The 15,438-nt window shown below is 53.6% G+C and overlaps 1 protein-coding gene across 5 annotated transcripts in view; it reads left to right on the top strand.

The window, feature by feature from the left end:
- Positions 1–15,438, top strand: part of BMP1 (bone morphogenetic protein 1) — a 45,963-nt gene that overhangs the window by 19,907 nt on the left and 10,618 nt on the right. For 3 of the 5 annotated variants that reach the window (XM_065947136.1, XM_065947132.1, XM_065947133.1), the window contains exons 9-15: positions 6,731–6,833; positions 8,542–8,658; positions 8,896–9,041; positions 9,151–9,346; positions 10,972–11,097; positions 11,915–12,075; positions 12,696–12,876. In XM_065947136.1, the coding sequence (XP_065803208.1) occupies positions 6,731–6,833; positions 8,542–8,658; positions 8,896–9,041; positions 9,151–9,346; positions 10,972–11,097; positions 11,915–12,075; positions 12,696–12,876 (1,030 nt within the window). Of the gene's footprint in view, positions 1–6,730; positions 6,834–8,541; positions 8,659–8,895; positions 9,042–9,150; positions 9,347–10,971; positions 11,098–11,914; positions 12,076–12,695; positions 12,877–14,358; positions 14,478–15,438 lie in introns of all 5 variants that reach the window. The other 2 variants (XM_065947134.1, XM_065947135.1) reach the window with 1 other exon arrangement.

Raw genomic sequence — 15,438 nt, forward strand, 5'->3', positions numbered from 1 at the left:
ACCCCTAAATCCCTCTTCTTGGGCACTGAAGGGCGTGGGGCTCTGAGGATGGAGGGAAAGTTGATGCTCTTTCTTTGTACAGCTGTTAGGCAGAATTGATTGGTAGGCCTGGGGAGGCCACAGGGAATAGAGGTTAGGGCGTAAGTTTAAGAGCCAGAGTTTAAGCCTAGGTTTGACTCTCAGCTGTGTTCTTTTTTGAGTGTATATGTTTGTTGTTGTTCAATCCCTAAGTCATGTCCAACTCTGTGACCCCATGAACCGCAGCATGCCAGGCTTCCCTGTCCTTCACTGTCTCCTGGAGTTTGCTCAAATTGATGTCCATTGAGCCAGTGATGCCATCCTGCCATCTCATCCTTTGTCTCCCCTTCTCTTCCTGCCCCCAGTCTTTCCTAGCATCAGGGTCTTTTCCAGTGAATTGGCTCTTCACATCAGGGGGCCAAAGTATTGGAGCTTCTGCTTCACCATCAGTCCTTCCGATTAATATTCAAGGTTGATTTCCTTTAGGATGATTGGTTTGATCTTTCTGTCCAAGGGACTCTCAAGCATCTTCTCCAGCACTGCAATTCTAAAATTAATATATATGTTTATTTTTATTTATTGGCTGTGCCTGGTCTTGGTTGCAGCATGTGGGATCTAGTTCCCCAACCAGAAATCGAACCCAGGCACCCTGCTTTGGAAACCCAGTGTCTTAGTCACTGGGCCATCAGGAAAGTCCCTCAGCTGTGCTCATTACTGGATGTATGATGTTGGGGAAGTTGCTTATGCTCTCTGAGACTTTGTTTCCCCATCTGTGAAATGGGTCTGGTGATAGTACCTCCCTCATGGGGTTGATACAAGGGTTAAACAAGTTAATATACATAAAGTGCTTAGGGCACTGCCTAAAAACAGTAGGAATTCAGTGTTAGCTGCTAGTATCATTCTCTGTGTGTGTGTGTGTGTGTGTGTGTGTGCGCGCGCTCAGTCATGTCTGACTTTTGTGACCCTAGGGACTAGCCTGCCAGGCTCCTTTGTCCCTGAAATTTCCCAGGCAAGAATACTGGAGTGGGTTGCCATTTCCTACTCCAGGAGATCTTCCTGACCCAGGGATCAAACCCATCCCTCCTGCATTGGCAGGTGGATATTTTACCACTGAGCAACCTGGGAAGCACGTATCATTCTATGGTCCTGATCTGTTAATGAACAAGCCCTAGTCAACTTCCCTGGGTGCCTCAATTGCCTCCCTCTATTTTCCTGGATTCTGGGGTGGACCATCCTGTGACCCAAATATCAGACTATCTAAACTCAACTCTAGGAGTGAAATCCACATATACTGAGTGGTGTACACGGCCATGTGGATGTGTGACACGCATGTTTGATCCCAGTGTCAGAGAAGGTTTTAAATTTGATACGTAATAGTTTAGTTTCCCTAAATTCTATGAGGCAGATACTATTACCATTTGTTGTTGTCATTGTTGCTTAGTCACTAAGTCCTGTCAGATTCTTTTGCGACCCCATGGACTGTAGCCCACCAGGCTCCTCCATCCATGGGATTTCCCAGGCAAGAATACTGGGGTGGGTTGCCATTTGCTCCTCCAGGGGAATCTTCCTGACCCGGGATCCAACCCACGTCTTCTGGCAGGTGGATTCTTTACTGCTGGGCCACCAGGGAAGCTCGCTCTTACCATTACCATCTTACAAATAAGGAAACAGAGGAGTTCAGTGATGGGCCTGAGATCTGCCTGAGGCCAGCCAGCTGGTCTCTGAGGATTGATGTGTTCTCCCAGCTCCTCCCTGAGACCACCCAACATGCATGAGGGATACTTCCCACACGCCGGGTTCCCCTGGGGACTCTGCACCCCTATGGCATTTCCCCCACAGCTCCCCAGTGGAATCTTTAAGATTGCCTCCATTTTTCAGACAAAGACAGCGAGGCCCAAAGTCAGGCTCCAGGCCAGAGTCACCAGCTAGGAAGTGGCAGAGCTGGCCAGGTTTTCCTTGGCAAAGGGCAGTGCCCCTGCCACCGGAGCACAGCTGTTTCCACACGACAGAAGTTGTTACAACTCTTAATTAGACACCTCCGGTCTCAATATAGCCATAGCTGTGCCTCCCTGTGAGATGCGCCTGACCGCCAGCCCGGACCTCCTCCTCCTACCTGTGGTGACCTCTGCTTCCTCTTGCCTGTGGAAGGTCTCAGGTGGACCCTGTAGGGGTCTGCCAGGCAGGTGTGGTTTCTTTCTCGGGGGCCTGAATGCATCCGCCCTGCACAAAGTCATGGTTGTTTCTGGGGAAGAAGGGAAAGAGGCTGCTGTTTTCTGTGCAGCTGCTGAGCTTGATTGGCAGGCTCAGAGAAGCCACGTGGAGCAGTGGTTAAGAGAGTAAGTTTAAGAGCCAAGAAGCCCTCACTTGGCCCTCTGCATTCCTTCTTCCATCCAGCCACTCTTTTTTTTTTTTAAGATTTATTTATTTTCTTTTTTGGCCATGGTGGGTCTTCATTGCAGAGCATGGGCTTTTCATTGCAGTGGCTTCTTTTACTGCAGAGTGTGGGCTTCAGTAAATGTGACTCTTGGGCTTAGTTGGTCCATTGCTTGTGGAATCTTCCCAGACCAGGAATCGAACCCATGTCCCCTGCATTGGCAGGCGGATTCTTAACCACTGGACCACCAGGGAAGCCCCATCCAGCAACTCTTTAAAAGATATTTTTGTTGTGTGCTAGATATAAAGATAACATGTGCATGTTATTAAGATTTTGAGCAATATAGACATGCCTAAGGTAAAAAGTGAACTTTCTCCCCTTGATTATCCTCTGAATGCCACTCCTCAGAGATGACTAAGCGTTGGTAACACTTGGGATGTCCTCCCAGACTCTTCTAGTGTGTGTGTGTGTGTGTGTGTGTGTGTGTGTGTGTGGTCTTCTGTAACTTGCCTTTCACTCAACAATAAATAATGGTCATCGGTCTATGTCAGCACATATATTATCTACCTCAGTCACTTTTGAGGCTGCTTGGCATCCCATTATCTCAATTTAATTATTTAATCACCCCCTGCAGATCTCTTTTTTTATATATAATTTTATTTTTATTTACTTTTGACTATGCCGGGTCTTCATTGCTGCGCACGGGCTTTTCTCTAGCTGCAGCGAGTGGGGGCTGCTCCCTAGTTGCAGTGCATAGGCTTCTCGTTGCAGTGATTTCTCTCATTGCGGAGCATGGACTCGAGGTGTGCGGGCTTCAGTCTGGTGGCACGTGGACCCCGTGCTGTGGTTCCCCGGCTCTCGAGCACAGGCGGAGTAGCTGTGGTGACTGGGCTAGGTTGTTCCTCGGCTCGTGGGGTCCTCCCAGACCAGGGATTGAACCCATGTTTCCTGCACTGGCAGGAGGATTCCTTGTGACTGAGCAACCAGGGAAGCCCACTCTGCAGATTTCTTGGTGGATGCTCATCTGGGTTTGTCCAGCCTTTCATTACTACCAAAGTAAACATCTTTATACACTTAGGCAAGTGTCTCTGTAGAACAAATTCTAGAAAGCAAAATTCTGGTCAAGAAACATTTACTAAGCAACGACTATGTGCCATGCACCGAAGATTCCATAATGAATTAAACTTTCTCTGTGGTCACATTTGGTCATTTTCTGAAAAGATAAAATATTGGGTAATGAGACGCTGGCTCTAGAGCAAGAGCTGGAACAGATTTTCAATTTCAGTTTTTCAAAATGCCAGGCCTTGTCTTTTTATCATAATGATACTCCCGATGATGATTAATCGTCGTCATCAAGAGTAACAGAGTGTGCTTTTGAAGGGCTCCCTGGTAGCATAGTGGTTAGGGTTCCAGGCTTTCACTGCCATGGCCCAGGTTCAGTTTCTGGTCAGAGAACTGAGATCCTACAGGCTGTATGTGTGAACTCAATCGTGTCTGACTCTTCGTGACCCCATGGACTACAGCCCACCAGGCTCCTCTGTCCGTGGAATTTTCCAGGCAAGAATATTGGAGTGGATTGCCATGCCCTCCTCCAGTGGATCTTCCCAACCCAGGGATTGAACCTGTGTCTCTTATATCCTCTGCACCGGCAGGCAGGTTCTTTACCACTAGCGCCACCTGGGAAGCCTGTGCAGTGTGTCCAAAAAAAAAAAAAGAGTAATATAGTGTACTTTTCAAAACATGATCTCACTTGATTATATCAAAGCAGCAAAATTAATGAAAGCCTCCCCAACACAAACATATTTAAACTCATGTATGAATCAAAAGAAAAGATGAAAGGTGGACCTTGGATTCCAAGCTAGGTCAGGATGACATGTGAATAAATGGGGGTGAAAGGCAGTGAAAATATGATGGACTCAGTAGACTGAAGGTTGTAGTGCATCAGAAGGATTGGGCTCTATGCACAGAGGGAGTGAGTGAGGAAAGATTGGGCCACATGGATGGAGAATGGGGTTTGAGATTGTGGGTGTTAACAAGATTCAGGGCATGATGTGTTGGCTGGGAAGGGGCAGAGAGAGGGTGGGAAAGGAGAGCAGGGAATGCAGAGGTCAGGAAATGGCAAGAATCATGCAAGTGGATGGTGAAATCATGAGGACTTCTGACGGGGCTGGTGCTAAAGTAACCATGAGCCAGGAGCTCCTTGACCAGTGGTAGCACTGACCTTGGCTGCAGACAGCAGCTGCCAGCCTCTGCTGTGGGATCCTTTTCATTCCAGCCTCTGCCCTGTGCGTTAGTCGCTCCGTCATGTCTGACTCTTTGCAACCTCATGGACTGTAGCCGCCAGGCTCCTCTGTCCATGGAATTTCCCAGGCAAGAATACTGGAGTGGGTTGCCATTCCCTTCTCCAGGGGATCTTCCTAACCCAGGGATCGAAACTGGGTCTCCTGCATTGCAGGCAGATTCTTTATCATCTCAGCCATCCTGGAAGCTGTGGGATCTTTTTCATTCCAGCCTCCACTCTGTTTGCCTCTAACATTGCAGGGAGCCAGAGGGGAGACAGATTCCCTTGTCCCTTTCTCCTCCAGCAGGGAACCTGGTTCGCACCTGACAGGTGGGCCCCTCGGAGCTTCGCATGCTCACTGCACTCGCCTTGCAGATGGGCAGGGGGTCATTCTCTGGAGTCCCTGCTTGTTGGACTCAGAAAGTACAGCAAGCTTCAGGGCTCTCTCCAGAAACCACTAAGCAAGAGAGTGTGCTCCTTTACCTGTTCATGAGCACACCTACTGGGAAGACTCAGTACCTACCAAGGTATTAGAGGTCCCTCCAGTGTTAGGTGAACATTTGATGAGTTCAAAGGCTGAAATGAGTTTATGTGTAGAAGGTGCTTAGGGCAGTGCCTGTACCCATGAAGGACTGGGTCAGGGTGAGATGTCTTTCCTCATTTTACGTACTAAATAACTGAGGTTCAGAGAGGTCAAGTGATTTATCCAAGGATTCACAGCAGGAAAGGCAGAGATGATATTCACACCCAGGCTCAAATGACTGGGGCCTGAGTTTTTCACTCAGTGACCTTTTTAACATTTTGCTTTCTCTCTCTCTCTTTTTTTAATGATTTATTTGGCTGCCTGTGGTCTCAGTTCCAGCAGGTGGGATCTTTCACTGTAGCACACAGGCTCTCTAGCTGTGGCCTGCGGGCTCAATACTTGTAGCACAGGGGCTCAGTTCCTCTGAGGCATGTGGGGTCTTAGTTCCCCTGCCAGGGATCGAACCTGCGCCCCGTTCATTGCAGGGAGGATTTTTAACCACTGGACCCCAGGGAAGGCCCTCATTAGGTGATCTTTTCATGCATGTCTTATTCTTCTAAGTCCTAATTTCCTTGATAGAGATGTGTGTGTGTGTGTGTGTGTGTTTGTGTAGATACTCAACTATACAGTATAGTTGAGTATCTTAAACCCATTCACAGGAGGCATACAGACCTGATGCTCTCCTCAGCGGTCAGCATGAGCCCTGCTCAGGACCAGCATTTAATAAATATGTGATGATCGGTGACCTCTGCTCGTCCTCTCTGGACCCTGCATTCCCATTCAGATCCCCCAGTATCCAAATGCTGTCCTGGGCCCTTCCTATCACCAAGGAGACCTCTTCCCTCTAAAGATGTTGTAATTTATATTATTTAAGTTGACCATGAGAAGAGCTGGGTTTGTGTAACCCTAAGCAACGGCTCCTTAACTAAAGAGATCAGTAAAATGAGACCCTGGGTTTCAAACATATATTCAGTGAGATTCGTGCATTTTAAGTGAGGCCTGGCCTGGGATGTCTGGGAAGAATGCTGACTAGAACTGGCAGATGGCTGGGGAGGAGGGACATTTCTGTGCCAGGAGCTCCTTTTTGGAACTCTTAACTATTTTTTTTTAATTTATTTTTGGCTTCGCTGGGGTCTTTGTTGCTGAGCACTGGCTTTCTCTAGTCGTGGCAAGCGGGGGCTACTCTTGTGGCCGTGCCCAGGCTTCTCACTGCAGTGGCTTCTCCTTGCGGAGCACAGGCTTCAGGGTGTGAAGGCTTCATTGGCTGCGGCGTGCAGACTCAGTAATTGTGATGCAGGAGCTTTCGTTGCTCTGTGGTGTGTGGGATCTTCCCGGACCAGGGATTGAACCCATGTCCCCTGCATTGGCAGGCAGATTCTTTAATCACTGGACCATCAGGGAAGTTCTAGAACTTTTAACTATTTATAACCCATGGCAGATGGCCGTCTAAGGCAGGCAGCGATCATGGGACTGATGGGTGAGGCCAGCGAAGCATGAGCAGCGGCATAACCTTCTTCCTCCCCCGTTTTCCCAGATCATTCTGAACTTCACATCCATGGACCTGTACCGTAGCCGCCTGTGCTGGTACGACTACGTGGAGGTACGAGACGGCTTCTGGAGGAAGGCGCCCCTCCGAGGTATGGGCCCCAGCCTCGCTTTGCCCCCTCCACAGCCGAACCCTTGGTATAATTACTCACATCATGGCCTGCATCCTCCCTGACGCCAACACCTGGCCAAGGGCAGCACCACGGCGTGCAAGCCAGGAGTCCTGGTGTAGTCAGTGCTGCCAGCTCCATTGCGAAGTGTGTGACTTTGGGCAAGTCCCTTTCCTAGTCTGGACCTCGTGGAGACCTTGGTATGGGCTTCTGGGCTTCTCATAGATGATGGCTTATCAGTGTACATGGTGGGGAGTCATACCAGGTAACAAAGGGAGATGGACAGGCCCATCTTCTCCGCTCCAGGCTCTCTTGCTCATCTGGGGAATGTCAGAGGCTCTGTTTCTTGTTTGTGAGATGTGGCCTGAGGGTGCCCACGATGCAGCCTGGTGCATCACAGAGGCCGCATCCGGCACAATGGCCCAAACTTGTTTGCACAGAATGCTTTGTCTTGGGGTGGGGCAGTGGGGGTTGGGAAGTGGGTAAGTGGGGGATGGGTGGGTCAGAACCACAGGACAGAAGATGCTGTAATGGACATAGAGCCTGAGGGGCTACCTGAATTTTCCTTCTCCCATCTGGACCTGATCCTAAGTGGCTCAGGACCGCTCATTAGCCTTAGAACCTCTGCCCCATAGCTTGTGCCTGAAGCAGGCCAACAAGTCCTCACTAACCATCTCCTTTCCCCCTCCAGTTTGTTTCTGATGTTGGCCTATTTCTTATTAGTCACCCAAAGCAGCTGTCTTTATGATACTTCCTGCTACGAAAGTGTGAATGTTTCCAAGATTGCAAATTCTTTTTCACAACTTGCATTCCTAGGGCAGCACCCTCTGTCCCCTGCCAAAAGTTGGGAAAACACCCATCTTACTAGGAACTGACAAATCATCCCAAGTTGATTCTTGACTACAAAGGATTTCATAGATGGCCAACCTCACCCGCTTACGTGGATTCTTATCAGATTTTATGTCAAAGAAGGCATTTTCTGCCCCAGTCCCTGGATTCGGGGGTTTATTTGGGCTCCTATGGCACCCCCTACATTTGAGCAAATAACAACATTTTGTCATAGCCAAAGAAAGCTATGTTTGCTTTTGGTTATTGCTTGTTAGCTTGGATAGCAAGTACGAAAAGATAGGTAACGATGATAATGCTCTTTTTTAAAAATGTCAGTAAAGCACAGGCATCCTTGGCTATGGGCTTCCCTGGTGACTCAGCAGTAAAGAATCCGCCTATAGTGCTGGAGATGTGGGTTTGATCCCTGGGTTGGGAAGATCCCCTGAAGAAACGAATGGCACTCCACTCTAGTATTCTTGCCTAGAGAATCCCATGGACAGAGGAGCCTGGCGGGCTATAGTCCTTGGGATCACAAAGAGTCAGACATGACTTAGTGACTAAACAACAACACCATTGGTTTTGGTGAGGAATCCTCTTTCCTCCTACACAGACTCCTTCCTATCCTTTCCCTCAAGTGCATGAAATCTAGAGTGGCCTCTGGCTCTTCAGGGCCATACTGGACCTTGGATCAGGTGCAGGCCAACTGGAGTGTGTGTGGTCTTGGGAATGTGCATCAAGGGCAGACCAGGGTCCAGCACCCCCCGCAGAGACGGGGCGGGCTCCCTGGAGTTGCAACCCTGGGGCGAGAAGAGAGGAGGCCTCGCTCGAGTCTCACTGCCCTCTGTCCATCCCATCTGTGCAGGCCGCTTCTGCGGGGGCAAACTCCCCGAGCCCATCGTCTCCACCGACAGCCGCCTCTGGGTTGAATTCCGCAGCAGCAGCAACTGGGTTGGGAAGGGCTTCTTCGCAGTCTATGAAGGTACCAAGGCAAGGGGAGAGATGGGGTCCCTGGACACCCTAGAGCTACTCCCTCCTGGCACCCTAGGGGTGAGGTCAAGGCCCCTCAAGGAAGGAAGCAGAGATCCCAGTGGGATTGGCTGGGGCCTGGGACCCTGGGAGGCTGGGGGATGTGGGCGGGACTGGAAAAAGGAAAGAGGAGCTCAGAGCATTCTGACCAACACTCCACTCTTCCCCACCTTGTCCCCTGTCCCCAAAGCCATCTGCGGGGGAGATGTGAAAAAGGACAATGGCCACATCCAATCGCCCAACTACCCAGATGACTACCGGCCTAGCAAAGTCTGCGTCTGGCGGATCCAGGTGTCCGAGGGCTTCCACGTGGGCCTCACCTTCCAGTCCTTTGAGGTGGGTCAGGGACCCCCCAGGATGGGGCCCACCTTCTGAGGGCTTCCAGGGCTTGGGTCTGGGCCACCAGGCCTCCTCTCGCTGATGAGCGCCCCACCTCCTCCCCTAGATTGAGCGCCACGACAGCTGCGCCTACGACTACCTGGAGGTGCGGGACGGGCACAGCGAGAGCAGCACCCTCATCGGGCGCTACTGTGGCTACGAGAAGCCCGACGACATCAAGAGCACGTCCAGCCGCCTCTGGCTCAAGTTCGTCTCCGACGGGTCCATTAACAAGGCTGGCTTTGCTGTCAACTTTTTCAAAGGTGCCTCCTTCCCCGCTGCCCCACCAGGCCCACCCCTGTGGCCACCCCATCCTCTTTGGTCCTTCTTTTTCTTAATTTTATTTGCTTGTGGTAAGAACACTTAGCGTGAGAGCTACACTCGGAGCATAACTGAGTGTACAATTCATCACAGGTATGGTGTTGTGCAGTCTGTCAGCCTGACTGAAACATTTTTAAAAAATGATTTTAAATTTATTTTTTTGGCTGCCCTGCATGACATGGCAGATCTTAAGCTCCCCATCCAGGGATTGAACCCAACCCACGCCCCCTCCAGTGGAAACTCGGAGTCTTAACCACTGGATAAGTGTTATCACTCAGTCTTGTTTGACTCTGTGACCCCATGGACTAGCCCACCAGCCTCCTCTGTCCATGGGATTCTCCAGGCAAGAATATTGGAGTGGGTTGCCATTCCCTTCCCCAGGGGATCTTCCCAACCCAGGGATGGAACCCCAATCTCCTGCACTGCAGGCAGATTCTTTACCATCTGAGCCACTGGACCAACAGGGAAGTCCTCTGACTCAAGCTTTATGCCCTTTGAGTTGTGACTCCCCACCCCCCAGCCCCTGGCACCCACCATTCCACTCTTTACTTTTATGAATGTGACTTTTTTTTGATACCTTGTGTGAATGGAATCGTGCACATTTTCACTTTCTGTGACTGGCTTATTTTACTGTTACATAATGTCCCAATGGTCCACCTGTGTTGTCGCGTAGGGCAGAATTTCCCTCTTTTTTGAGGCTGAATAGTATTCCACTGTGTGTCCAGATCAGATTTCCTAAGCCTGATCCATCAGTGGCTATTGTGAATTGTGCTGCTGTGGCCTCATTCCCACCTCATTCATTCAGTCAACACACTCCTCGAGATGTGTAGACCCCGGTGCCCTGTCCTTCCGGGCAGGAAGGGTCCCAGGGAATAAGTACGTATAATACCTTGTTGAGTAAATGCCACACCTAGCTTAAAGTAGCTGGCCGATACACGGTAGGTGCTCGACTAACAATTGACATAATTGAAGAGTTACTTTAAAGCCCACACATTTGTGCAGAAGGGATGTTGGTGAGAGGCAGAGGCAGGAAGTGCCATAGGAGCCCAGGGAGGAGGCAAGACAGTGTGGACTTTTTATCGGTGTGATTCTGGGCATTGAGGGCATTCTGCCCAAACTTCCTTTCCTTGTCTTAAGCTGGGGACAGCAACAGCCCCTCCATCACAAGCTTCACGTAGGGATTGAAGGAGAGATGCAAGAATAGTCCTCAGCCAGGGACAGCGCAGGAGAGACTCCAGTGAATGAAGGTGGTCAGAAGGAAGGCTCGGTGGGCACCATCTGTCCCTTCCTTCAGGGCTCTGCCTTGGGGGCTGTCTTCAGCCAGATGCCCTTGGGACCAAGTGGGGTTCTGAGCAGCCGTGGAAGCCCGGGTGGGGCAGGGAAGCCCTTGTCCTCGGAGCTGAGTGGACAAAGGAAGGTCACAACTGACTTCTTCCCCTTGGAATGGGGCTAGGAGTGGTCTCAGCAGCCTGAGGGACCCTGGGCTTGACTCCCCACAGAGGGCAGGAGGAAGAGGGCCCCGGGCCCCAGACTGGGAGTCACTGACACCCTTGCTTTCTGACCGCAGAGGTGGACGAGTGCTCTCGGCCCAACCGCGGGGGCTGTGAGCAGCGGTGTCTCAACACCCTGGGTAGCTACAAGTGCAGCTGTGACCCTGGGTACGAGCTGGCCCCCGACAAGCGCCGCTGTGAGGGTGAGTGCCCCCAGACCACCCAGGACGCTGTGCCCTAACCCCTTCCGGATCTCTTACGCCCCTCGGACACACCTTTTGCTGGAAAGACTAGGATTCCCTGGCACTGTGGTCACCCCTGGTGTATGAGGAATACACTGTATATTTCAGTCCCCCAGAACACACTGTGACTAGGTGTGACGTCCTTCGGTTTGGTTTTGTTTTCATTCTTGTTCTACTTTTTAAATGCTGATCTTGATTGATTTCATCACCCACCAGAAGGTGGTGATCCACCATTTGGCAATCCTCGGACAGGCACTGGGTTTCAGCCTCTCATTATACATGTTCCCAGGAGGCTAGTGAAACCCTGTCTGGCTAACTGACTCCAGCTCAGCCTGATCTTGCTGCCGGCTTCTCTCCACTCACCTCCGAGCAGCTCCTTCTCCCTGCCTCCTGGTCCCCACCTCCCAGCCCTGCCTGCTATCCTTCCAGTCCTCCCTGTCTTCCCCGCCCGCTGCCAGTCCCCTCTGCCTCCCAGCCCTTTCTGCCCGCTCGCACTGCCTTTCTGGAGCCCACCCCACCCCAAGCAAGTGCCTGGCCTGTTCTTTCGCAGAGAAAATAGAAATGACCACACAACCCCTCAACGCCCTCTACTGTGAAGACACCCCCTCACCCTGCCTCCTTCCCCTCTACCCCAGAGAGACCAGACACAAGCCCCCGCCTTGGGCTGGGGGAATCCACAGACCCTTCCTCCCTCCTTCACGCACCCCAGCCCGTGTTCATGCCCTTTCTCTAGAGCCGAGACTCCGGGGGGGTGACACTGCCTTCCTTGTGCCTCCAGCTGCCTGTGGTGGATTCCTCACCAAGCTCAATGGCTCCATCACCAGCCCGGGCTGGCCCAAGGAGTACCCCCCTAACAAAAACTGCATCTGGCAGCTGGTGGCGCCCACCCAGTACCGCATTTCCCTGCAATTCGACTTCTTTGAGACCGAGGGCAATGATGTGAGTGCGCACCCCAGGGGCGGAGGAGACTCAGAGAGGTCCGAGGTGTGGGAGCTCAGCTCAGTGCCTGCTTCCTACCCTCTGAAAAGAACACTCCAGGGATGCAGAGGTGGAGAGCTCCTCAGGGAGGCACTGGGGCTCAGGGAGGAGGGTCCTGAAGGCCGGGAGCCTGTGGCAGGTGGGGGTGAAGGACATGGAGTCCGGACGCCTTTGGAGAGAGGCAGGGCCGGGGGGCTTGTGTGGGGAGCGCAGGAGGAACTGACGGGGTGGGGGTGGCACCATTTTTTAATTATTAGATGTGGCGAAAGAGATGTGGGCTTCCCAGGGGGCACTAGTGGTAAAGAACTCGCCTACCCATACAAGAGATGTGGGTTTGATCCTTGAGTTGGGAAGATCCCCTGGAGGAGGGTATGGCAACCCACTCCAGTATTCATGCCTGAGAAATCCCATGGACAGAGGAACCTGGCTGGCTATAGTCTGTGGGGCTGCAAAGAGTCAGACATGACTAAGCAGACACACAGTAAAGGCGAAAGGACCCACAGAACGAGGAGCCTCCCCGCGGGGTGGTGGTCAGGAGCGGCTTCCTGGAGGAGGGGGCCTGGAGCTGTGCTGCCCCACAGGTGTGCAAGTATGACTTTGTGGAGGTGCGCAGCGGGCTCACGGCCGACTCCAAGCTGCACGGCAAGTTCTGTGGCTCCGAGAAGCCCGAGGTCATCACCTCCCAGTACAACAACATGCGTGTGGAGTTCAAGTCCGACAACACGGTCTCCAAAAAGGGCTTCAAGGCCCACTTCTTCTCAGGTAACCCTGGACCGCCCCGCCTCGGGCCCCACCTCCCCTTCTCACTGCCGCTGCACCCCCGCACTCCCCAGCCCCTCCGGTGCCGGGCGGCACGGTCTGTCCCCTGCTCCCCCCACTGGCCCTCCACCACCAGGCCAGCCCCTTCCTGCCTGAACGCCTCTGTTCCTGAGACCTCAGGGCGGTGTGGGAGCCACCCTGAGGCCGGGCAGTGCTTAGACCTGCAGAAGGGAAGGGAGAGGGCGCTCCAGGGCTCAGGAGCCCCAAGAGAGGGCCAGCCCTGGGAGCAGAGAGCGCAGTGAGGTGGACACTGCCCCAGGCAGAGGACGGTGTTTGTGTTGGACTGTGGGGCAGATTATCTGGCAGGGGTTGGATCTTTAATCAGACCCTGCATGTGCCACGTGGGGTCATGCCGGGGGCTTCACAAGAGATGAGGAGCCCCTCCCATCAACCCCAAAGCCTCCCCACTTCCCCAAGGCCCATGGTGGGGGGACACAGATCCAATCAGCGCTTGTCTGTTGAGAGCTGCCGCATGTAAGGCTAGGGGTCCATCCCTTTGATGGCCCCATCTCCGGGCAGACTCAATGGTAGTCAGAGCCCCTGCCCAGCCTCTCCGAGCTGGGACCTCCAGGGGTCCCCAGACACCTCTCCCCTGCTTTAGTAGCCCCCAGTCCTTCACCCGGGGCTAGGCTGGGAGGAGGCTGGTAGTCTTCTGGAGGCAGTAGGACCTGGGGCACCGACAGCGTTTAGGGTGGGAGTGGGGGGTGGGGGGCGTGGACTGGCTGGAGTGGCCCAGGGGTCCCTAGCACACCTAGTGGGCCGGGCATGGTGGCAGAAAGGCCAGAAGCCCCCGGCCGGGTCCCTGCTGCCTTCCTTCTCCCCTCCTCTGCCCGGAGTCCTGCATCCTTGAGCCCCCTGTGGCTGCTCTGCACCCCCGCCTGCCCCACTGGATGCCATGCACTGCCCCTGTGCACTGGCTCCCCGCTTGGCACTGCCAGCCACCCTGCTCTGCATACAGTGCCCCCCGCCCTGGCCCCACTGCTGGCTGAGACCACCCCGCAATGCAAATCCCTCTCTTCCCTGGGGACACCCCCAGAACTCCTCAAGGTGCTCACCAGAGGGCCGAGGGGACATGAGATCTGTACTCAGGGGTGGGCTCGGCGCCAGAGAAACCATTACCTGCTTACTCTTGTCTCTTCTGCTCTTCTGTTGCTCTAGTCTTGGGGGGCGGTGGGGGGAGCCAGTACCGCATCTGCCAGACCTAGAGCCCAGGGCTCTCCACCCATGGTTGCTGCCCGGCCCTGGCACACCACTGTGTGCACCCCACCCTCAGCCCTGCATAGACGCACGCACGCACACACACACACACACACACACACACATGCAGTGCCCCTTTGCACAAGAAACCTGCAGAGGACCCTCGCCACTGGGCATCAAGGTTCAGCCCTCAGGGCCCCCTGGGGCACCTGACTCTGGCCCCCCCAGGAGAGGGGCTGTTTGGACTTTGGGACACCCAGCAAGGAGACCGTAAGGCAAGAAGAAGAGAGAGCCTGAAGACCTTCAGTGTGACCCCAGCCACCTGCCGGGGCATTGGGCACTGGAGGGTGAGTGCCATCTCCTTGCCCCAGCCTGTGTCCACCCCCGCTCCTGCCCTTCTTGCAGCCTGCATTCTTGGCTCCCAGGAGAGGCCCCCCCACCACCACCGTGCCAGCCCTGCCCCAGGCACTGGAGAGGCCCCCCTCGGGGTCACAGCTCTCACCGCCGCACTCAGCCACACTCTCCCGCTCAGTTCTTCACTGGGCAAGTATTTCTTTGACCCCTACAGTGTGCCAGGCATCATACTTGGTATTTAGGGGAAATATGAGGAAGGTTTGAGGGTCAATTTCAGGAACATCTTTGCTCACCCCCTGGAGCTGCCGCCCCTGAAGCTCCCAGCATAGGGTCACCGGCGTGTTCCTCAGTGAACCCCCAGGATGGGTTGTAGGGTGCTCACCACCCCCAAATTTTCACAGGGCTGTGCAAAGGCAGCTTCCACAGGGCCCTCGCTCAGGGTCCCCCATGGTTCTCTAACTTAAGAGATGTGGGGAAGGACTTGGCGACTCCACCTCTTGACCGTGGGTTTTTGTGGGTCCTTCTTGGCTTGAGAGGGGGTTGGATAAGCAGGGCCACCTGCGAGTCCATGCTGCAGCCCTCAGGCCCTTCTCCCAAGGAGACCAAGGACAGGGCTCCTGTTGTCACAGACCCCGCCTGGCCGCGTGAGTGCCAGCAGGCATCCTTCTAGCTTGGGGTTCATCTCTGGAATTCTTGTGTTCATCTCACAACCCCCTCCCCTGAACGCCTGCCTCCGTGCCAGGCACCCAGTGCCCAGAATGACCGCGGAGAGACTGGAGAACACGTGTGTGTGACGCACGGCGTGCCTGTGACCACGTGTCCCTTTGTGTATCGGTTTCTGTGTCTATGGGAGCACGCGTGTGCAGACCCACCCGAACCGGAGCTGCTGAATGCTTAAGCCCTCTGCAGGTCGCTGATCAGCCCGGGTCTCTGCATTCGAGTGTGTCTCTGCTT

The sequence above is a fragment of the Muntiacus reevesi genome, chromosome 10 (genome assembly GCF_963930625.1).
Source record: "Muntiacus reevesi chromosome 10, mMunRee1.1, whole genome shotgun sequence".
Lineage (NCBI taxonomy): Eukaryota > Metazoa > Chordata > Mammalia > Artiodactyla > Cervidae > Muntiacus > Muntiacus reevesi.